Here is a 25,733-nt window from a genome sequence, read left to right as displayed (position 1 = left end):
TTTAATTATTCCATATTGTATTAATATATCAAAGCATTGCTTTGTACCTCATAAATAGATACAGTCGTAGTTTATCACTTTTCAAGAAAATTATTTGATGCATCCTAGGTCATAGTCTTTTTTCCCCTGTCCATGGCTGATTGGATTGTCCTGAGGAACCCATCCACACGCCTGCCTCCTGCAGTCTTCTGAGAGGGCCTCCATGAAGGCCAGAAGCAGGCACCCCGTGAGAGTCCACACAACCTAGAGCTTCCCTCTCTTTGGATTAGGCCATCTCCTCGGGATCGCAGGGCTATTCATTATCCTCACCCCCTTGTTGTACCAAACAAGCAACATCACACTTTAATTCATCACGCTTTGCTTTAATTTTCCCCCCCAAAATCAAGGTAATAATTTTAGCAATAAACATCACAACCTACTATGAATAAGTCCTTTCCAACGTACTAAGGTTTCTTCTGAGGACTTTACATATATCACACAGTTTAAATTTCTTTATGAAATGAGATACTAATATCTCTATATTAGAGATTGTTTTTCTAAGTCATTTCTGACAATTAATTTTTCCAATGGCCCATACGGATTCTGTTAGAAATCCAGGATAAAATTTGAAATTTCGGCAGTAATATCTGGAAAAACATTGAGACTATATTTTATCTAAATAACTTGCTCTAAACTGCAAACCAAAATGATTCAATAAAGTATTTTGTAAACTAGTCTTTAGCAAAAAAAAAAAAACTACACTGCAGAAAGAAATCACAAAGTAAACAAATAAATTGAAAAAAGCATTCCACGCTCACGGATTGGAAGAAATAATATTGCAAAAATGGCAATATTATCCTTCAATTTTTACAGATTCAGTGTTACTATCAAAATACCAGTTTTATTCTTCTAGAAATATAAGAAAAGTATTCTGAAATTTGTATGTAACCACAAAAGAACAAAAACAGCCAAAGTAATCCCCAGCCAAAAGAACAATGCCAGGGACATCACACGATTTGACTTGAAGCTCTGCTATAAAGCTGCAGTAACAAAAACTGTTTGGTACTGGTACAAGAATAAACACATAGACCAATGAAATAGAATAGAAAACTCAGAAATAAAGCTGCACACTTACAACCATCTGTTTTTTGACAGCCCTGAAAAAAACAAACAAGCAATCGGGAAAAGACAACCTAGTCAATAAATAGTGCTGGGATAACTTGCCAGCCATATGCAGAAGATGGGAACTTGACTCCTAACTATCACCATATGAAAAAGAAAATTAACTCAAAATGGATTATAGCTTTAACTAAGACTTCAAACTACAAAAAGCTAGAAAGACAACCTGGGAATACTCTTCTCTGCATTGGCTTTGGCAAAGAATTACTGGCTCTGAGACTTGTCTCTACACTGCTACATAAGAGTGTTTTTCACATCATTTAACAAAATGTTAACCCTGTGAAATTCTCTACTTTTTCTATCATTTTTTGGTATTATATCTAAAATTTCTAAAGTTTAAAGGAAGTAATAATTTTTCTCATGTGCCAAAGTCTATGCCATAATCCACAGATGCAGGTTAAACTCCAACTCTTTGAATGAAGAAATATCAACAAAATTTTGTGTAATTATACTGTTTTAGATAAACATCCTTCTTCTCTCATTATTTTATTTATTCATTTATTAATAACAGTATGTTTTTATAAATATTTATTTAATACTTTGGTCAAAATCTAATTCCATGTTATTTATTATATTATTCAAAATGTTCCAGCTCTTTGGAAATTGAGAGCTTCTTCCAGTTGCCTCCTTCATCTTTTTGACATATCCTATTTTTTGTGTGTTTTTTTGCCTTTTTAAGTTTTTAAATAATTATGTGGGGTACATTTGTGTTACATAAATATATTGCATAGTGATGAAGTCTAAGTTTTTAAAGTAAGCTCACCAGATATAGTACCTTGGAACCATTAGTGATTATTGATCTCATTCTCAAGTCTTATGAGTCTTCCACGTCTATTATTCTACTCTCTATGTCTATGTGTACCCATTATTTAGCTCCTACTGATAAGTGAGAAAAAGACATATTTGGCTTTCTGTTTATGAGTTGTTAAACTTCAGACAATGACCTCCAGTTCCATCCATATTGCTGCCAGAGATATAATTTCATGCTTTCTTATGATGAAATTCTTTTTCATGGTGTATATATTCCACATTCTGTTTATCCAATTATCCATTACAAGACACTTAGGTTAAATCTATCTCCTTGTTATTGTAAATAGTGCTGCAATGAACATATGAGTGCAGGCATTTTTTGACACAATGATTTCTTTTCTGGGGTACATATCATGGAGTAGGATTGCTGATTGAACGATAGATCTATTTTAGTTGCTTGAGAAGCCTTTACAATTTTTTTCACATAGGTTGCACTAGTTTACATTATCAACAACAGTGTATAAATGCATTTTCTCTGAATTGTCATCCATATCTATAATTTTTTGACTTCATAATAATAGGCACTTTGATGTAAAGTTGTGTCTCACTGTTGTTTTAATATTCATTTATCTGATGATTAGTGTTGTTCAGCTTTTTATTTCCATATGGTTTTTGGCCTTTTGAATATCTTCTTCACAAAATGTCTGTTGATGTCTTTTGCCCACATTTTAATGGTGTAATTTATTTATTTGTTGTTGTTGCTGAGTTGTTTGTATTCTTTTTTTTATTTTTTTATTTTTTCCTTTATTATTATTATTATTATACTTTAGACTCTATGGTACATGTGCGCAACGTGCAAGTAAGTTACATATGTATACATGTGCCATGCTGGTGCGCTGCACCCACCAACTCGTCATCTAGCATTAGGTATATCTCCCAATGCTATCCCTCCCCCCTCCCCCCACCCCACAACAGTCCCCAAAGTGTGATGTTCCCCTTCCTGTGTCCATGTGTTCTCATTGTTCAATTCCCACCTATGAGTGAGAATATGCGGTGTTTGGTTTCCAATTTCATCCATGTCCCTACAAAGGACATGAACTCATCATTTTCTATGGCTGCATAGTATTCCATGGTGTATATGTGCCACATTTTCTTAATCCAGTCTATCATTGTTGGACATTTGGGTTGGTTCCAAGTCTTTGCTATTGTGAATAATGCCGCAATAAACATACGTGTGCATGTGTCTTTATAGCAGCATGATTTATAGTCCTTTGGGTATATACCCAGTAATGGGATGGCTGGGTCAAATGGAATTTCTAGTTCTAGATCCCTGAGGAATCACCACACTGACTTCCACAAGGGTTGAACTAGTTTACAGTCCCACCAACAGTGTAAAAGTGTTCCTATTTCTCCACATCCTCTCCAGCACCTGTTGTTTCCTGACTTTTTAATGATTGCCATTCTAACTGGTGTGAGATGGTATCTCATTGTGGTTTTGATTTGCATTTCTCTGATGGCCAGTGGTGGTGAGCATTTTTTCATGTGTTTTTTGGCTGCATAAATGTCTTCTTTTGAGAAGTGTCTGTTCATGTCCTTCGCCCACTTTTTGATGGGGTTGTTTGTTTTTTTCTTGTAAATTTGTTGGAGTTCATTGTAGATTCTGGATATTAGCCCTTTGTCAGATGAGTAGGTTGCGAAAATTTTCTCCCATTTTGTAGGTTGCCTGTTCACTCTGATGGTAGTTTCCTTTGCTGTGCAGAAGCTCTTGAGTTTAATTAGATCCCATTTGTCAATTTTGGCTTTTGTTGCCATTGCTTTTGGTGTTTTAGACATGAAGTCCTTGCCCATGCCTATGTCCTGAATGGTATTGCCTAGGTTTTCTTCTAGGGTTTTTATGGTTTTAGGTCTAACATTTAAGTCTTTAATCCATCTTGAATTGATTTTTGTATAAGGTGTAAGGAAGGGATCCAGTTTCAGCTTTCTACATATGGCTAGCCAGTTTTCCCAGCACCATTTGAGTTGTTTGTATTCTTGTTAGATTCTAGATGTGAGTTATTTACTGCACAGTAATGAAATAAATCTAAAAATCAATTGCAAAAAAACTGTTCAAACTATAAAAAATGAGGCAACTAAACAACACAATTTTGACCAATCATTGGCTCACCAATAAAATTAAGATATCAATTTTTAAAAATACAAAGAAAAATGAAGACACAACATACTACACCCTCTGAGATACAGGAAAAGCAGTACTAAGAGAGAAGCTTATAGTTCTAAATGTCCACTAAAAAATAGAAAGATTACAAACTAGCAATCTATTGATTTACTTCAAGGCATTAGATAAATTAGAACAAACCAACCCCAGAGCTAGAATAAGAAAATAAATAAAGATCATAGCAGAATTCAAAAATATTGAAACAAAAAAGCAAAATGTAAGGAATCAACAAAACAAAATGTGGTTATTTTAAAACATGAACACAATTGATAGAGCACTAACTAGGTCAACCAAAAAAAAAAAAAAAGACAGAAGATTCAAGCAAGCACAAGCAAAAATGATAAAGGTGGTATTACAACTGACCCAACGGAAATACAGAATATTATCAAAAAATACTGAATATCTCTATGCTGACAAACTATAAAATCTGGAGGAAATCAATAAATTTCTGGAATTATTCAATGACCCCCCCCAAATTGAACCAGGATGGAAAAGAAATCCTAAATAGACCAATATGAGTAATAAGACTGAATCAGAAATTGAAAATCTCCCAACTCCAAAAGCCCAGAACCAGATAAATTCAAGGTCTAATTTTACCAGATGTACCATTCTCACTGGAACTATTCCAAAGGATTAAAGAGAAGAGATTCTTTTCCAGCTTTGTCTAAAAAACTCGTACCACCTGATGCCAAAATCAGGCAAGGATACAATACAACAAAAAGCTACAGGGAAATGTCCCTAATGAATGTAGATACAAAATAGTAAACAAAATACTAGCTAGCTGAAACCAACAGCACAATAAAAAGATAATACATCACAACCAATTGGGTTTTATTCCAGGGATGCAAAGCTTGTCTAAAATAAACACATCAATAAATATGATTCAACATATCACATAATTAAAAAAAGAAAACATAAGACCATCTCAATGAATGCAAAAAAGTCATTCAATAAATTCAATATCCCTTCGTGGAGCAGCACATTTGAAGGATTTCTGGCCATCACATGAATTAGTCAGGGCTGTGATGACTAAATTGTCATGGGACCCTAAGACCTAGTACCCATGAAGAGCTCCAGGGGGAGGAGGATGAAGTTTGGGGTAAGTCCATGGGGGTTCCTGTCCTCTCTACACATCTGGTGGCTACCACCAAGGTAAAAATGGGCCAACTGCACCAGCAGAGGCAAGCCCCAGAGACGTTTCCCACCTGAAATAAGGAAGCACAGCACAATGTGGGATTCCACCATTGCGGAATTGCTGACACTTAGAAATGGGTTCAGACAGAAGAAGAGAGAGTTGATCGCAGGGTGGCTTCTCCATCTGTGAGGCATGTGGGAGGAGGGCATTATACTCCCTGAACTCAAGATTAGTAAAGTGACATCCATCACAAACCATCTGGGCCCGAGGCAGCACCTCGATGGTGTCAGTCATGGAGATTGGACCATCCCTCTCCTTAGCTGGGTGGTTGCAGACTGCAAGGGACCCTGGTGAAATGAGGGAGATGTCCGCTTTATTAGTGTGTTCTCGCATTGCTAGAAAGAAATACCTGAAACTGAGTAATTCATATAGAAAACAGGTTTAATTTACTCATGATTCTGCCGGCTGTACGGCAAGCATGATGAAAAATCTGTTCAGCTTCTGGAGAGGCCTCAGGAAATTTACAATGATAGTGAAAGGCAAAAGGGGAGCAGCCACTTTATATGGTGGGTATGGTGGGAGCAGGAGCAAAGAAAGAGTGAGGGTGGAGGTCCCACACACTGTTAAACAACCAAATCTCATGCGAACTCATTTACTATCATACCAAGGGGATGTTGCTAACCATTATTCATAAATCCACACCCTTGATACAACCACCAGGCCCCACCTCAATAATTAGGGAAGCAAAATCACATATAGTTGTTATGACAGGAGAGACAGCCTGAAAACCTCACTAGGCATGTCCCACACCGTCCTGGAGCTGTCTCAGGGGAGCAGTCTCCTCCAGTGTTTAGAGGCACAGGCACAGATAATAGGGCTGACACTGTCCAGATGTGTGATATTCAACACATTGCACAACTGCCCTGTTCTTATGTAATTTATCTTCTTTAAACTGTAACATTGACACTTCAATTAAATATATTCTGCAAATATATAAAAATAAAATAAGATGATGATTGCTAAATGATTATCAAGGCACAATCACATAATCTGAAGTTATACTTTCCTGAGAGATAGGATTACTGCCCATATTTTCCAGGACACTCTCATCTGCTCTGGACACTTCCCTCTCCTCAGGCGTCCCACCCCAGAGCTTGCTACATAGTAGGAGACATGCAAATAGGGTGCTCCCTCTGCTGATGAAAACCAGCCCAGCCTTGACCCTGCAGCTCTGAGAGCAGAGCCTCAGCCCTGGGATTTTCAGGTGTTTTCATTTGTTGATCAGCACTAAACACAGAGGACTCACTATGGAGTTTGGGCTGATCTGGGTTTTCCTTGTTGCTATTTTAAAAGGTGATTCATGGAGAACTAGAGATGTTGAGTGTGAGTGGACATGAATGAGAGAAACAGTGGATTTGTGTGGCAGTTTCTGACCAGGGTGTCTCTGTGTTTGCAGGTCTCCAGTGTGAGGTGCAGCTGGTGGAGTCTGGGGGAGGCTTGGTCCAGCCTGGGGGGTCCCTGAGACTCTCCTGTGCAGCCTCTGGATTCACCTTCAGTGACCACTACATGGACTGGGTCCGCCAGGCTCCAGGGAAGGGGCTGGAGTGGGTTGCCCGTATTAGAAACAAAGCTAACAGTTACACCACAGAATACGCCGCGTCTGTGAAAGGAAGATTTACCATCTCAAGAGATGATTCAAAGAACACACTGTATCTGCAAATGAGCAGCCTGAAAACCGAGGACACGGCCGTGTATTACTGTGCTAGAGACACAGTGAGGGGAAGTCAGTGTGAGCCCAGATACAAACCTCCCTGCAGGTGCGCGCGGGGCCACCAGGGGGCGCTCGGGACCCACTGAGGACAGGACAGGTCCCAGGAGCAGGTGCTGGGGGAGGTTTCCTTTCTCAGCGGCAGGAGGCGGGTTTGTTTTTGCAGGACTCTGGAGCCTTATGAGGTTGCAATATTTTATTATGGTTATTTATCATGTGTTTTTTATTGATATTTGTGTTTTGGTAATTTTTACATTTATATGTACGGGTATTTTTTAAAAATACACAACTCCAAGAGATAATTCTTCCTAATAATTTGCACCTATTCCTCTAAAGTTTTATTAACATCTGTTGATATCAGCAACTACATAGCTATACGACATTAATTTACATCTATAAACATATGTGTGAATACACGAAACTATGCATATATGTGTAGTAATTTATATTTAACATTATATTTAACATTATGATAAAATATTAAATTAAATGATTGAATTAAATTAAAAGAATTAAACTTAAAGATGAACTAAATATAAATTAGAGTAATCCATAATTGATTTCAATCGTTCTCTATGGTTTACATAAATCGATGTCTATTTGTAAGCTTAAATATAGTGTATTGGTCATTTTAAAATAAGAACAAATTTCAAATGTTCTTGTTACCAAAAAATGATAAAGATTTGAGGATTTGAGGTGATATATATATGTCAATTAGCTCGATTCAATTATTCTATATTGCATTCATAAATCATAACATAGCTTTGTACCCCATCAATATATGGGGTACAACCTAAATTTCTCAATTTCCAGTGAAATTTTAATTATATATTTTTTAATCTGATACCTCTCCTTGGATTAGGCCATCTCCTTAGGAGTATGGGGCTGTTCAGTTTTCTCAACATGCTGTAGTACAAGATAAGCACAAAATACATAATTTCATTATGCTTTGCTTTAGTTTTTCAAAACAACATAAAGGTAATCATTTTCCCAACAAACATAATACAGCCTACTATACATGAGATGCTTCTTATGTTTCAAGGTTTCTTTTCAGGACTTAATATGGATTACATATTTTCAATTTTTTTCTGACATGGAATGCCAATGCCTCTGGATTACAGATTGTTCTTTTAATTTATCCCTTAAAAATAATTTTTCCAAAGCCCCACTCAAAACCAGGGTATTATTAGAACTTTGCGGTGTAAGCGTTGGACCAGCATTGAGAATACATTCAATTTGGTTCATGTGCTCTCAAATATCCTTTTTTATTTAAAAATTATTCTCAGTTGTAATACCACACAAAATATTAACAATTTATACTATTGACACATGTTAAATATTGTGTAAATAATTTAATGACATTTGATTGGAAAAAACTACATGTTCCGTCTGTCTTGACTATTTTTTCTTCTCTATGAAATGTATCCTAATTAATTACTAAGTTTCTGGTGTTACTGTTATCTTTTCTTATTGCTGGGATTTAATTTTAGGAGGTATACTGAAATACATTTTATTAATTCATATAATAATGTTCATATTTTGGATAGAGTTTTAATATTCACTGTATTATTTACTCAATTTTAAACTATTCTACACTTTTTTTGTTTTTATGAGATAAAATGTACATGTAAGAAAAAATTTATAGATCTAAAATGTGTCACTAGAGAGTTTCTGGCAAATGTGAATACCCTTGTCCCAAACAGCTAAGGTAGCCTGAAGAGCAAGTCCATACCCCCAACATGCGTCTTTCTCTGTGCCTGCATTCAAACCCTGCATGGGGAAATGTGATTTCTGACACCATAGATCCATTTTTTTCTGTTTTGAGCTTTATATAGATGGAATCAAACAGTATAGACTTTTTTTGGTAAGGGGCTACTTGATATTTTTTAGGTTAATTCATGCTATTTAATGTATGAAATTAGATCAACATAGTGTCATTTATTCAATTAATGGGCTGACTCTGATATGAAACCTCAAAGTCTTCATGTATATACGGAAAGAGAGAGAGGGAGGAAGGACAGAGATTTTATATCTGACACAGTCCATTAAGTAAATATATGACAATATATTGATCTATTATTTTGTCAATAGACTTTATATTTGTTTCCAGTATATGAATATTATAAGCAAAGCTGTTACAAATACCTTAGTGAAAGTTTTTCTACCTATGTTGTCTCAATTTTGTTGAGAAAACATGAAGTATGTTTTTCTTTATTGTAAGTTTAATTTTTTTCAGTTTTGTTGAGGTAGAAATAAAATATTTTTAAAAATGTATAGGTTTAAGGTGCACCACTTGATGTTTTGATGTTGTATTAGTCCATTCTCACACTGCTATAAAAAATGCCTGAGACTGAGTAATTTGAAAAAAAAATATGTTTAATTGGCTCAGGGTTCTGCAGGCTGTACAGGAAGTGCAGTGGCTTCTCCTTCTGGGGAGACTCAGGAAAGTTAGGATCATGGCAGAAGACAAAGGGGAGCAGGTGCGTCACATGGCCAGAGCAGGAGCCACACGAGGCGGGCCAGGGTGTGGGGGGACTGCACACTGTTAGACAACTATATCTTGTGAGAACTCATGCACTGTAGTGAGAACAGCACCAGGTGTCGGTCCTGAACCACTCATGAAAGGCCCACCCCATGACCCAGTCATCTCCCACAGGTCCCACCTCAGGACTGAGGATTATAATATAACATGAGATTTGGTCCAGGACACAGATCCAAACCATATCATATACACATTGTGAAATGCTCATCATTGTCAAGGTAATTTGTATATTCATCTTCCCACAGAGCTACCATTTTTTATCTGATTTTTGAGACTGAGTTTTGCTCTTGTCATCCAGGCTGGAGTTCAATGGCACCATCTTGGCTCACTGCAACCTCCAACTCCTGGGTTCAAGCGATTCTCCTGCCTCAGCTTCCCAAGTAGCTGGGATTACAGGTGCCCAAAACCACACCCAGCTATTTTTTTGTGTGTGTGTACTTTTAGTAGAGACAGAGTTTCGCCATGTTGGCCAGGCTGGCCTCGAACACCTGACCTCAAGAGATCTGTCAGCCTCGGCCTCCCAAAGTGCTGGAATTACAGATGTGAGCCACCGTGCCTAGCCCATTTTATTATTTTAAAAATGTACTGCATGTGAGTGTGTGCGTGTGTGTGTGTGTCTCATGAGAACACCTAAGATCTACCCTTTTAGCAAAAATCACTTTTACAGTACAGTATTAAATACAGGCAAATTGGCATACATTAGATCTCCAGAACTCATTCACTCTCCACAACTGAAACTCTGTACCCTTTGACCAACATCACCCAATTTCCCTCTCCTCCCAGGTCCTGGGACCCACTAGTCTACCCTCTGCTTTCAAGAGCTTGGATGTGTTAGATCCCACATGTAAATGAGATCATGCAGCATTTGTCTTTCTGCATCTGGCTTATTCCACTCAGCATCATGTCCTCCAGGCCCATCCGTGTTGTTGCAAAAGCCAGAATTTCCTTCTTTTCAAAGCTAAATAAAATTCAGTTTTATGTGGACATATTTTCTTTAAACATTCATTAATCTATGGTCATTAAACTCTTTCACAAATTTACACTATTATAAATAATCTGGCAGTGAACGTGTGTTTAACATAATAATTTTATTTCATTTGAATATATAACAAGAAATGGGATCACCAGATCGTATGATAACTTTATTTTTCAACTTATTGAGTAACCAAACCTACCACACCATATAATGATTTCCTTTCCCCACATTCTTGCAAACACTTGTTATATTTTGTCTTGCTGATAGTAGTCATTTTAAGTGGTTTGAGGCGATATTGCATCGTGCTGTAGATTTGAATTTCTCTGAAAATTAGTAATGTTGGGAACTTTTTAGGCTCTGTTTTTCACGAGTGGGTTATCTGAAAAAAAAGTCTATCCAGGTTTTTTCCCTTTTATCAGGTCGTTTGTAATTTGCGCATAGTTTTTTTTTTCCTGTGCTTTTGGTATTAAATTCAAATAAATCATTTCTGAATCAATGACAGGAAGTTTTTCCATGTTGTCTATGAGTTTGTGGTTTCAGGTTATGTTCATTTTTAGTTGATTTTTGTACATGGTGTGAGAGAAGGTCTAATTTTATTTCTTTTGCGCATGGATGTTCAGTTATCCATCATTTATTGAGGAGACTGTCTTTCTTCACTGTGTCTTCTTGGCATACAAAATCAGGAAGACACATAATTAAAAAAAGAAAATATCAGATGAATATTCCTGATGAACATAGACCTAAAAGTTCCCAACAAAATACTAGCAAATAGAATCCAGAAGTATTTAAAATATGATACATCATGATCAAGTGGGCTTTACCCTGGGATGCAAAGTTCATTCAACATCCGCAAATCAATAACTGTGATTCATTGTGTAAGCAAAATAAAAGCAAAAACCATATATTATCTCAATAGATGCTGAGAAAGCTTTTGATATGATCCAACACTCACCCATAATAAAAGCCCTCTGCAGACTAGGCATCAAAAAACATACCTCAAAATAATAAGAACCATGTATGACAAACCCACAGTCAACATTATACTGAGTGAGCAAAAGCTCAAACCCCGTGAGAACTGGAACAAGACAAGGGTGCCCTCTCACCACTCCTATTGAACATAGCACTGAAAATCCTAGTCAGGGCAACCAGGCAATAGCAAAAATAAAAGGCAGCCGATATGGTTTGTACTAGTGCCCCCACTCAAATTTCATGTCAAATTGTAATTCCCAGGGTTGGGATTGGGGCCTGGTGAAAGGTGATTCTATCATGAGGATGGGTCTCCATCTCTTGTGCTGTTCTCGTGATAGTCCTCAGAAGATCTGGTTTCAAAGTATGTGTCACCTCCCTCCTCTCCCTTCCTCCTGCTCCTGCCCTGTAAGACATGATGCTCCCATTTCTGTCATGATTGTCGGGTTTCTGAGGCCCCCCCACCAGCCATAATTCCTGTGCAGCCCACAGAACCATGAGACAATTAAAAATCTTTATACGTTACACAGTCTCAGGTGTTTCTTTAGAGTGTGCGAATGGACTAATACAGAATCCAAATATGAAAAGAAGTCAATGTATCTATCCAAATTGATGATATAATTATATACCTAGAAAATTCTAAAGACTCTGCCAAAATAATTCTAGAATAGATAAACAACTTTGGTAAAGTATCGGGATACAAAATCAATGTACAAACATCACTAGCATTTCTATACCCCCACTAAGTCCAAGCTGAGAGTGAAATCAAGAACACAATTCTATCCCACTTACAACATCCACAAAGAAAAGGAAATGCCTGGGAATACAGATAACAAGCAAGGTGAAAGATCTTTACAAGACGAACTACAAAACACAGCAGAAATAAGTCATAAATGACACAAAAAATGAGAAAACATTTTATGCTCATGATTGAAATAATCAATATTGTAAAAATTGTCATACTGCCAATAGAAATTTACAGATTCAATACTATTTATGTAAAACTATCACCATCATTCTTCACAAAATTAGAAAAAAAGTATATGTATTCTAAAAGTTATATGGAACTAAAAAGCCCCTGAGTAGCCAAAGCAATTCGAAGCAGAAAGAACCATGACAGAGGCAACATGATACCTGACTTTAAACTACACTGTAAAGTCACAGTAACCAAAACAGCTTGGTACTGGTACATGAGCAGACATGCAGAAAAATGGAACAAAAGAGAAAACAGAAATAAACCTGCACACATAAACCATCTGATATTTGATAAGGCGGACAAAAACAAGCAATGGGGAAAAAACTCTGTATTCACTAAATGGTCCTGGGATAACTGGATTCTGTCAGATATACAGAATGCAAAAGTGAAGGAGGCTAGGCAGCTTCTACTTAGATTTCAGAGGATATGCAGAGGGCCCTGCAGGCCCAGCAAGAGGCCGGCTGCAGCAGTGGAGCCACCACAGACAGCCTCTACTAGGACAGTGCCAAAGATGGGGAAAGAGAGGGTTGGAGCCCCAATTCACAATCCCCACTAGCGCATTTTAATTAAAGCTGTGGGAATGTGGCCACGACCCTCAAGGTCCCTGAATGGTAGAGCCAAAGGCAGCTTGCACTCTCAGCCTGGAAAGACTTCTGGTACTCAACTCTAACCTGTGAATGTGGCCTCGTAAGCTGTGCTCAGCTATAAGGATGAAATGCCTGAGGTTTTTGAGACCTCTTCAACCCAGGGTGCCCTGGTTGAAGTACATCAAGTAAAGCGAGATTATTTTGTAGCTTTAAGATTTAATATCTGCCCTGACAGGCTTTAGGTGTGTGGGGGCCTATTGGCCATTCCTTTGGACATTTTTTTCCTTTTGTATTAACGATATTTAACCAAGGCGTGTGGCACTCTTGCACGTTGGAAGTAAATAACTGTTCAAAACATTTTGCTAGCTCATAGCTGGAGGGAAATTGCCTTAAGACTCAGATGAGACTTTGGAATTTTCAGTTGGAGGTTGACCAAGTTAAGACTTTTGGAAACTATTACAAAAAAAAAGATCATTTTGCAATCTATGAAGGACGTAAGATCGGGGCACAAAAATGAAATGATACAGTTTAGATAATGGTCCCCTCCAAATCCCATGGCGAAATGTGCTCTACAATATTTGAGGTGGGGCCGACTGGGAGGTTTTGGGACATGGGAAAAGATCCTTCAGGAATGGCTCCATAACCACCCCATGGCAATAGGTGAATTACTCCTGTATTAGCTACTGTGAGATCTGATTATTAAAAGGAGTCTGATGACCCTTCTCCCCTCTCATATCCCCCCCTCACAATATGACACAGCTTTCTCCCCCTTTGCCTTCCACCATGAGTGTAAGTTTCCTGAGGCCCTCACAAGAAGCAGATGCTGGTGCCATGCTCCTCACACAGCCTGCAGAACTCTAAGCCAAATGAGCTTCTTTTATTTGTAAATTACTTGGCCTCAGGCATTAATTTATAGCAATGCAAAATAGACTAAAATACATTGCCCAAAGCAATATACAGAGTCAACACAATTTCCATCAAGTAACCAATATAATTAATTACATATTTTTAAAATATCCTAAAATTTATATGGAAGCAAAAAAGAGCCTTTTGATTCTGTATAATAATAAAAGCCATCCTAAGAAAAGGAAACAAAGCTGAAAGCCCCACATTCCCTGACTTCAAATTATATTACACAGATATAGTAAGAAAGACAGCATGGTACTGCTACCAAAACAAAACAAAAAATATTAGACCAGGTGTGTGGTGGCTTATGCCTGTAATCCCAGCACTTTAGGTGGCAGAGGCTGATGGATCACCTGAGGTCAGGAGCTCAAGACCAGCCTGACCAACATGGTGAACCCCTGTCTCTACTAGAAATATGAAAAACTAGCCAGGGCCAGGCCTAGTGGCCCATGCCTGTAATCTCAGCTACATCGGAAGCTGAGGCAGGAGAATCACTTGAACCCGGGAGGTGGAGGTTGCAGTGAGCCAAGATCGTGCCATTGCACTGCAGCCTGGGCGACAAGAGCAAAACTCCATCTCAAAAAAAAAAAAAATTAGTGTAACAGCATAGAGAGCCCAGAAATAAAACCACATATCTACAACCAACTCTTCTTTGACAAAACTGACAAAAATATACACTAGAGAAATAATCCTCTATTCAGTAAGTCGTGCTGGGAAAATTGGACGGCCACACGTAGAAGAATAAAACCAGACTTCTATCTCACCACAGACAAAAAATAACTGAATATGGATTCAATAATTAAATGTATAAACTGAAATTATAAAAATACTTGAAGAAAATGTAGGGAAAATTCTCAGGACATTGGCCTAGGCAAATAAAATATGACTAAGACTTCAAAAGCTAATGCAATGAAAACAAAAATAGACAAAGAGGACTTAATTGAACTAAAGATCTTCTGCATAGAAAAAGAAATAATCAACATAGTGAACAAACAGCCTACGGAATGGTAGAAGGTATCACTTCACCTCAGTAAAGACAGCTCTTATCAAAAAAGAAAAAAAAAGCCGGGTGTGGTGGCTCATGCCTGCAATCCCAGCACTTTGGGAGGCTGAGGCTGGTGGATCACTTGAGATCAGGAGTTTAAGACCAACTTGTCCAACATGGCAAAACCCCATCCCTCCTAAAAATGCAAAAATTAGCTGAGCGTGTTGGCCAGTGCCTGTAGTCCCAGCTACTCAGTAGGTTGAGGCAGAAGAATCAATTGAACCTGGGAGTTAGAGGTTGCAGTGAGGTGAGATCACGCCACTACACTCCAGCCTGAGTGACAGGAGTGAAACTCCTTCTCAAAAAGAAGGAAGGAAGGAATGAAAGAAGGAAGGAAGGAAGGAAGGGAAGGAAGGAAGAAAGAGAGAGAAAGAAAGAAAGAGAAAGAAGGAAGGAAGCATGGAAGGAAGGATAGAAGGAAGGAAGGAAAGGAAGGGAGAAAGAAAGAAAGAAAAGGAGAAAGAAAGAAAAAGAAAGAAAGAAAGAGAGGGAAAAACGGAAGGAAGGAAGGAAGGATGGAAGGAAAGGAAAGGAGAAATAAAGAGAAAGGGAAAGAAAGAAAGAAAGAAAGGGAAAAAAGGAAGGAAGGATGGATGGAAGGAAGGATAGAAGGAAGGAAGGAAGGAAAGGAAAGGAGAAAGAAAGACAGGAAAACAGAAGAAGGAAAGAAAGAAAGAAAGAAAAAGAAAGAGAAAGAAAGAGAGAAGAAAGCAAGCAAGAAAGCTAACAAATGCTGGTAAGGTTGGGGAGAAGGTAAACTAGTACAGTCAGTCACTATGGAAAGCAGGGTGGAGGTACCTCAAAAAACTACAAATACGACTACCAAATGACCCAGCAATTCCACTACTGCAAATGTCTCCAAAGGCATGAAAATAATTATATCAGAGATTTCTTACTCCCAGTGTATATGGCAGGACCTTTCACAATAGCCAAGGTATAGAATCAAACCAGGTGTCGGAGAGCAGATGAATGATTAAAGATGATGTGGTGCATATACAAGATGAGATGCTAGTCATCCATAAGACAGGAAATCCTATTATTTTTGGCAACGAGGATGGAACTGGAGGACATTACGTGAAATGAAATAAGCCAGGGACAGCAAGTAATACACCTTGTTTTCTCACTCATAGGTGGAAGAAAAAAGAAAATTTGTCTCATAGAAATAAACAGTAGAACAGAGGATACTAGAGTCTGCGAAGGGTAGGGGAAGAGATAGGCAGAGATTTGTGAAGGAATACATTAGAGTCAGGTAGGAGGAATAGATTATAATGTTCTTTACCACTGTGGGATAAACGTATTTAACAATTATATGTAGTTTCAAATAGTTAGAAGAAGGATATTGAGTGTTCCCAACAAAAAGAAAATGTTTCAGAAGACGGATATATTAATTATCCTTATCTGACCCCTACACACTGTTTCAAAACATTGCTATGTACGTCATGAATATTTACAATCATTATTTGTCTATTAAAATTATATTAGAAAACACAAAATTTATTGGAAGTAACATAAATGGAGGCTCTGGGATAGACCTGGAGATAACGGGAGGGTCTGGGGTACATTACAGGCCTAGCATTCAATGGTCAGAGGAGCTCCCATTAACTTTTTGTATTTGTAGCACTGAGTTAATCTAACATTTCTCAAAGCTTCCCTTTGCAATAGAGACCTGAGGTCTAGGGAGGTCTTGCAGATAGTCAGATATGCAGAGGGAAGAAGCAGGGGTAGAGGGTTGTTGGCCCATTTAACAATAGTTGGAATGATAATTATGCATGTAGAGAAGGCAACATTGATTTAAATAAGTTGCATCACTGAAAGCCATGAAAAAAATTCCAACGGAAATCTTTAAACAAAACTGAGAGTGAAACTGTTTTGGGTGAAGAAATGTTCACTGAGGTTAAGTGTGCCAGTAAAGCTGTTAAGAACTACATAACCACTGGATTGGATTCAGCTTTGTCTGAATTCAGTGTGATTATTACTGGCTCAGGCAGGGGTCAGAAATCAAGATGGATAGGTGTTACCAACCCGAAAAAGCCAGGGACCAGAAAGATTCACAGCCGAATTTTTTCAGATGTATAAAGAAGTGTTGCTACCAATCCTAGTGTAACTATTTCCCAAAAATGAGGATAAAGGACTCCTCCCTAAATTATTCTATGAGGCCAGCATTATTCTGATAACAAAACCTGGCAGAGACTTAATAAAAAAGGATAACTTTAGACCAATATACCTAATGTAAAAATGCTCAATGAAATACTCATAAACTGAACACAGCAGCACATCAAAAAGCCTAATCTACCAACGCTTTGTTCCTGGGATGCAAGGTTGGTTCAACATATGCAAACCAGTAAATGTGATTCATCACATAAACAGAACGAAAAACAAAAACCATGTTAACCAGCTAGGAGTGGTGGCTCAGGCCTGTAATTCCAGCACTTTAGGAGGCCGAGGCAGGCAGATCAGGAGGTCAGGAGGTCGAGACCATCCTGGCTAACATGGTGAAACCCCATCTCTACTAAAAATACAAAAAAATTAGCCGGGCGTGGTGGCGGGCGCCCGCAGTCCCAGCTACTCGGGAGGCTGAGGCAGGAGAATGGTGTGAACCTGGGAGGTGGAGCTTGCAGCAAGCCAAGATCACGCCACTGCACTCCAGCCTGGGTGACAGAGAGAGACTCCATCTCAAAAAAAAAAAAAAAAGAAAAGAAATGTTAACCATAGACACAGAAAAGGTTTTGAATAAACTTTAACATTCCTTCATATTAAAAACCATCAACTAGGCATGAAAGAACACACCTCAAAATAATAAGGGTCATCTATGACAAACTCACAGCCAACATTATACTGACTGGGCAAAAGCTGGAAGCATTTTCCCATGAAAACTGGAACAAGAAAAGGACACCCATTCTAACCACTCCTGTTCATCTTTGTCATGGAAGTCCCATCCAGAGCATGCAGGCAAGAGAAAGAAATAAAAAGCATCAAATCAGGAAGAGAGGGTGTCAAACTATCCCTGCAGATGAAATGATCATATCTCTGAGTCTGTAGTTTGGTGATTGACATTAATTAAAAAAATTGTCAGTCATCATTGTTTAAATATTTCTTCTTAGCCTTTCTCTTTTTTTTCTATTTCCCATTATGTGCATGTTATACCTCTGTCACTGTCTCACCGTCCTTGGGTAAGCTGTTCTGGTTTTATATATATGTGTGTGTGTGTGTATATATGCACGTATATATGTATATACGTGTATATATGTGCACATATGTATATATATCTGTGTGTGTGTCTGTGTGTATATTTGTATTTGTGTGTTTACTGTTCTAACAATATATTTTTTCTTTTTGCTTTTCAGTTTGGGAAATTTCTGTTGAGATAGTTTTAAGTTCAGATTTTTGTCCGCAGCTATGCCCAATCTACATATAAGTCCATTGAAAGCATTACTTAATTCTGTTACAAAATTCTTGATATCTACTTTTTTTTCCTTTTTGGAATTTGCATCATCCTACTTGCATGACACAGCAGTTCCTGCATGCTGTCTGCTTAATTCATTACAGCCCTTAGCATATTAATCATAGTGGTCTTAAATTCATTGTTTGGTAATTCCAAATTAAATGGCATAGCTGAGTCTCATTTTAATGCTTGTTTTGTCTTGTCACACTATAATTTTTTTTTTAGTATATATCATGATTTTTGTAGGGAGAAATTATGTATCAGGTGAAAGAAACTGCTGTAAAGAGGCCTTAAGTGATATCATTGTAAGTTGTGGAGAGAAACGTGTTTCATAATCCTCTCTGGCCATGGCTTAATCTAGCAAGCTTAGGTCTTTGAAAATAAATCCTTACATGAGCGTGAAAAGATAAGACATAGATTTGGAGAATTTCCTCACAAATCAAATATTTGGAAAAGGATTTTATCAGGAACAATAAAAATTACCTTACAATTGAACAACAACAAAACCCCATGATCTAATTTTAAAATAGACAAAGACCTGAATAGAAAGAAGCCTCATCTAAAAATAAATATAAAAAGTGATCAGCATGATTTTCAGGTATTTGTATGTTTAATATTCAAAAAATACTACTATCCTGTTAGAATGGGTAAAATACACATTTTAGACAGTACCAAATGGTGATGAGGAAGCTGAAAAACAGGAACGTTCACTCCTTGCGGGTGGGAAGGGGATGCTGAAGTGGCACATACACAATAGTTAATAATTTATTGTATATTTCAGAATAGCTAGAAGATAAGATTTAGAATGCTCTTAACACAAAGAAGTAATCAGTGATGGAGGTGAAGGATATCCCAAGTATCCGGATTTGATCACTGTAAATAGCATGCTTTTATCAAAATATCATGCATATCCCTTAAAGGTTTTGAACCGTTATGTATCTATATAAATCAAACATTTTTAAAAAAACAGTGCAGAGGAATCCAGCTAATTGCAGATTCCCATTAGATGGGATGTGCTGCATAATCTGTAAACTAATCAGAATCTCAGAATCTGTGGGTTTGTAAAGGACTTCAGAAATCAACTAGACTACTTGTTTCTAAAGATAAGTCTCCCAAGTTTAATTATTTCCCTAATGGGTGGCAATTTTGAACATAGAAGAAATGTTAACAGTTGTTTCTCGTAAGTTTTCTTCTAGTTTCTGGAGAAAAGTTTTTCAGGGAGGAATCTCGGACCATCTTTCAAGACTCAACTTCAATGTGATTATCTCAGTAAATACTCTCTGATACCCCTGAGCAGGGTAAGTCTCATATATGTCCTAGAAACTGCAAGTAGAATTCCAAGCACCCCAGCTGACTGAGGGGAACCTTCCTCTTCCTCAAGGAGTGCCATGGACACTAGAAAACCTAGTTTAGGCCACATTAGAAATAGAGGATCAGGAATGCCTCATTATACACTCCTCCCTTTGGAATTTAAGCACAAGTAACCAGCATTTTCATTAAAACAGATTTAAGGCTCAGAAAACAGATTCCGTAAAGCAGTAAAACACCAAATTCTAACCTGACTCAAGAATAGCATCACATGACAGAGAAAAGGCCTTGAAAGGAATCAAAGTCTTTTACCCTAAAATATGTTTCCTTGACATATTTTAAAATCACCCTGCGCAGTTATCTTTTTGCAAGAGAAATTTACATTCTGTAGAGAATCCGCTTCCCTTTTAAGGTGTTTGTGTCATACTGAGGTATTGGGGGAAATTCAGCCAGATAGCAGGCAAAATTCACCCCCAATATTTCATGTAGGTTCTTCTGTATTTTTCTTAAGTGTCAGCCAGTCTGAGAAATAAAGGGAAAGAGTACAGAAGACAGAAATTTTAAAACTGGGTGTCCGGGGGAGACATCACATGTCAGCAGGTTCCGAGATGCCCCCCAGGCCGCAAAACCAGCAAGTTTTTATTAGTGATTTTCAAAAGGGGAGGGAGCGTAGGAAAAGGGGAGGGAGCGTAGGAAAAGGGGAGGGAGCGTAGGAAAAGGGGAGGGAGCGTAGGAAAAGGGGAGGGAGCGTAGGAAAAGGGGAGGGAGCGTAGGAAAAGGGGAGGGAGCGTAGGAAAAGGGGAGGGAGTGTGTAAATACGGTGTGGGTCACGGAAATCACGTGCTTCACAAGGTAACAGAATATCACAAGGCAAATGGAGGCAGGGCGAGACCACAGGACCACAGGACCGGGGCGAAATTAAAATTGCTAATGAAGTTTCGTGCACGCATTGTCATTGATAACATCTTATCAGGAGACAGGGTTTGAGAGCAGACAACCAGTCTGACCAAAATTTATTAGGTGGGAATTTCCTCGTCCTAATAATCCTGGGAGCGCTACGGGAGACCAGGGCTTATTTCATCCCCCCGCTGCAACCGTAAAACACAGCCGCCCCCGAAGTGGCCATTTTAGAGGCGTTTAGAGCGTTTCTTTCTTCTCTCCCAGTTTCCATGAGTTCCTCCAGTGCCTGTAACACAGAGCTGTTAGTGGCTTTGCCCCGTGTGTTAATTCTTTGGTCATGTAGTGGTGGCCGGGGAGGTGGGTCTGATGCATTTCAGCCACAGCTGCTGTTCTGCTCTCCCACATAGAAATATCTTGGGAGGGAGAGGGTGGAGATTTTTGTGATGTGTCCTCAATCCTGGCAGAAAAGGTTTCAATAGCAATAGGAGTCTCACAGTTGTACGTCCTCTGATAATTTAAACAATAACTTCTTATTATACTCAACTCTAAAAGGTCTAAAGAATATGTCTAAGTTAACCCTGCATTCACTTATATGACATTTGCTGACCTCTCCCCCAGATAAGGTCATATTCTCTTTCTGTTTGTTCCTGCCAGTCACTGACTTTCACAAGATGTAAGCTCCCTTGTTTGTCCTATAACATCAATAATCTGATGTTTTAAGGAAAATGTGCTAATTTGCAGCTCAGTAACGTTAGTTGTAAAAATAATACATTTTTTTATGGGATGCCTACATCTCCAGGCTGAGTAGAAGCTTTATTTGTAACACTCAGAAACTGGAAATTACAAAAATATTAAGGAGCTTTATAAATAGTAGGGGCATACTCATTAACTGGAATTCTGTTCCTCATTACAATGAACATATTCTTTATACACAACCAAACTACTGACTCACAAGTAATTATGCTGAGCAAGAATCCACACAAATGAAATGGAAATTGTAAGGTTTCACTTTAACCAAATTTTGAAAAATAGACCTGAAGTAACAAACATGAGAGATTGACTCAGTATGGTGAGAGGAAAATGACTGGGAGGCAGGAATTAGAGGAAACCTGGGAAACTTTGAAGTGTAATTCATCATTATCTTGATTGCTATTTTGGATGCACAGGTGAGCACATGTGAAATTGCATTTTTTCCTTTGGAGACATGGTCTTGCTTTGTCATCCAGGCTGGAGCTCAGTGGTGAGATCATAGCTCTCTGCAGCCTCAGACCCTGTGTCTCCACCAACCCTCCTCCCTCTGCCATGCGTAGCTGGGACTACTGGTATGTAAGACCATGCTTGGCTTCAGTGCTTATTAAAATGCACACTTTAATTAAGCAATATTTATTATATAGCAATCATGCCTCAATAAGAGTATTGCAAATAAGTGGATAGATAATTTGTTCAATAAAGATTGATGGAAAGATAGATGCTAACATGAGACAATGCATGACACCCAAGAAAGTAACACTGTAGGAAACATGCTTTTCTTTAAAATTGTTAGGTAATCACAACAGAGCACACACATCACACCATGTTCTTGTTACAGAGAAAAGGTTCTGCAAACCTCACTAGCTGCGACCCCTCTGTGCTGGGCTTGATTCAGGGAGAAGTCAGGTCCAGTGGTCAGAAGCACAGGCCCAGATAACCAGGCTCACTCTGACCAAATGTGAGCACTGGGGACATTGTACAACCCATCTGTGCTTCTGCTTGTAATTTTTCATCTTTAACATGGAAATGACATTGATACTATATACCATGTTTCCTCTGCATATGTAAAAATAAAAGATGATTGGTGCTAACTTTAAATATACACAGTTTATGTAGATTGATTGCACCTCAATACAACTGTTTTAAAATAGATATTACAACATTATAAGTTTTATAGGTTTAATATTTTATCACAGAGCAAACTTTCAATAAGAAACCACAATTTCCGAATGCTATCAATATCACAAATCTCCCCCAGGACACTCTCGCATCCTCTGAGCCCCACTCTCTCCTCAGGCCTCTCACTCGAGAGCTTGCTGTATAGTAGGAGACATGCAAATATGGCCCTCCCTCTGCTGATGAAAACCAGCCCAGCCCTGACCCTGCAGCTCTGGGAGAGGAGCCCCAGCCCCGGGATTTTCAGGTGTTTTCATTTGGTGATCAGGACTGAACACAGAGGACTCACCACGGAGTCATGGCTGAGCTGGATTTTTCTTGTTGCTATTTTAAAAGGTAATTAATTGAGAACTATTGAAATTGAGTGTGAGTGGATAAGAGTGAGATAAACAGGGGATACGTGTGGAAGTTTCTGACCAGGGTTTCTTTTTGTTTGCAGGTGTCCAGTGTGAGGTGCAGCTGGTGGAGTCTGGGGCAGGCTTGGTCCAGCCTGGGGGGTCCCTGAGACTCTCCTGTGCAGCCTCTGGATTCACCTTCAGAGACCACTACATGAACTGGGTCCGCCAGGCTCCAGGGAAGGGGCTGGAGTGGGTCTCAGCTATTAGTGGTAGCAGTAGCAGCACATACTATGCAGACTCTGTGAAGGGCCGATTCACCATCTCCAGAGACAACGCCAAGAACACGCTGTATCTGCAAATGAACAGCCTGAGAGCCGAGGACACAGCTGTGTATTACTGTGTGAGAGACACAGTGAGGGGAAGTCAGGGTGAGCCCAGACACAAACCTCCTGCAGGAACGCTCAGGGGAAATCAGCTGCAGGGGGCGCTCAGGACCCACTGATCAGTCAACCCCAGAGGCAGGTGCAGATGGAGGCTGATTTCCTCTCAGGATTTGGGACTTCATCTTCTTCTCACGGTTTCTCTAGTGAACCTCTCTAAGTTTAGAATTCTGTGCTTCCTAATGTCATCTCTACATATTTTTTTAAATGTCATTTTTATGTGAGGACCTATTCTCACACGCACAAAATGCAGATTGACGCTTACAGAGATGAAAAGTCCTCAACACTTGTCACCAAGATCAGAGTCCTGAGGAAACTCAGAGGTGCCTGGTGAGTCGTCTCCAATTATACTCAGGACAGAAACATCAGGGAGATTCGCTGACTAGAACAGTCTTTATGAATTTCGATCACAGCCAACAGAGAGGATGGGCCAGGGTCAGTGTCCTGTAGAAGCTCACAGGGTTCACGTCTGACCCTTCTCCTGAACACTAAAGCCAATCAGAGAGGCTGGGCCAGGGTCAGTGTCATGTAGAAGCTCACAGATTTCACGTCTGACCCCTCTCCTGACCCTAAAGCCCATCAGCATCAGCACTGACCTGGTGCTCCTTTTGCTCGCAGACTTCGTTCTTTCTTTGTAGTGTTTGTTCTGTCTTTTTAATTTGCTCTTCCTGCTTCCTGAAAAAGAAAGAGATGGTCTCCATGGTCTACATTCCAGAGCTAAAGGCATTTTCGTGGAGCTCAGGTGGGGCTCAGGCTGTGGCTCCTGCAGCCATGTGGGAGAGGCTGATGGGACTTCCCTCTCTCCCCATTTCCTCAGAACTTTCCACTGTGCTGTGTGTAGAATCATCTGGGAATGCAATTGGCCATTAGTAGTGAATGGGATACACTTATTTGATCAAAATGAGATGGAGATGTGGAATTTACCCTGTTCTATGCAAACTGTCAGAGTCATCTGCTTCAGAAGTAATGTTAGAAAGAACTTGTGAAATTTATCAGAATCAAAATGGATCCACTTGTGTTAAAACCCTAATGAATGAAGCTGGGTAAGGCCATGAAGGAGGGTTCTAACACACGTATTCCTGATAACAAGAACTACCATAAATAGACTCTGCACAACCACAACCTTGCACAGAGGCCAACACAACCTTAAAAGAATTACTTCTCCACGAATATCTGCCCCGCAACTGCCTGTTCAACCTTCCACCAATGTCACCCCTGTTATTGATCCTTCTAACCCAGGATAATTGTCTTAAAACAGCTGATGTGACCCTTCTCATTTTTCCTTAATTCTTTATCTTCCTTTACTAATCTGAGTGCATCCATACATATTTCAATTGCAATACATATCCCAGAATAAATATTATTATATTTTAGAGTCTGTTTCTTTCTGTTATTCAGGGCTGACAAGCTACAGATGGACCTGCCACTTTTCTGTGAGATGTAGAGGATGACAGTTTTTGGAGATGTCTAGGAATATCCAGTGTCCCTAAGATCATCCATCAATAAGTGCAGGCTGGAGGTCCCAGAGAGAAGTGAAGCTGCTCAATCACCATGGAATTTCACTTTCTCCAGTTCTGCTCTGATAGAATCAGGCCCACCCATTTTATGAATGACAATCTACCTAACATACGGTCAGCTGAAGACAGGGTTAATAACATGTCTTAAGTAAATTCACAATGCCACCTATATTAGTGTTTGTTGAATAACTCCAAAGTCTACCATAACCAAGTGTACCATAAAACTTTCCATTACAAATAAACAAGAACCTTTAACACGAAATCTATGTGATTAAATTTTAAAGGTGAAAAACTGACAACTATACAATCAGGCAAATATGACTTTGCTAATGAGTTGTAGAAGTTGCATGTGTATTTTGGATAGTAACACATTTTCAGATGCATGACTTGCAATTATCTTCTCCCATTCTGTAGGTTGGAATTTTTTCCACGCTTTGCAGAATATTTTTGTTGTGATGTAGCTCCACTTGCTCAAGTCTGCTTTTGTTGTCTGTGCCTTTAATGTGAAATATAGGAAACCATTGTTAATATTATTTTCTGGGTGGGGGAAATTTTACAACTGCAAACCATATATTTAAATATTTAGCCTATTCAGGGTGATTTTTGTGTTTATTCTAACCTAAAATTCTCAATTCTTTGCATGTGTAGATCCAGGTTTTCTAACACCCTCTTAGGGAGAGACTTTGGTGTGTCCATTGTATATTGTTGGTTCTCATGATGAAAATCAGTTTGCCATCAATATATCAGTTTATTTTTCAGCTCTTTCTGTATATTTATGCTGATACTATCCCGTTTTTATTACTCTACTTTTTTTATTGTGAAATGTGGAAGTAAAATG

General features: G+C 38.7%; 1 pseudogene and 1 gene segment (V, D, J or C); both read left to right on the top strand.

Annotated features, from left to right (window-relative positions):
• The first annotated feature begins 6,497 nt into the window (after window positions 1–6,497).
• LOC129012439 (immunoglobulin heavy variable 3-72-like) lies at window positions 6,498–7,115 on the top strand. The segment is given in 2 exon segments: window positions 6,498–6,611; window positions 6,715–7,115. Coding segments are annotated over 2 exon segments (447 nt in total).
• Window positions 7,116–22,764: 15,649 nt separating this feature from the next.
• Window positions 22,765–23,477, top strand: LOC129012438 (immunoglobulin heavy variable 3-23-like; annotated as a pseudogene).
• Window positions 23,478–25,733: the final 2,256 nt, after the last annotated feature.

This window comes from Pongo pygmaeus, chromosome 15 (genome assembly GCF_028885625.2).
Source record: "Pongo pygmaeus isolate AG05252 chromosome 15, NHGRI_mPonPyg2-v2.0_pri, whole genome shotgun sequence".
Lineage (NCBI taxonomy): Eukaryota > Metazoa > Chordata > Mammalia > Primates > Hominidae > Pongo > Pongo pygmaeus.
This window is presented reverse-complemented; position numbering and strand designations above follow the sequence as displayed.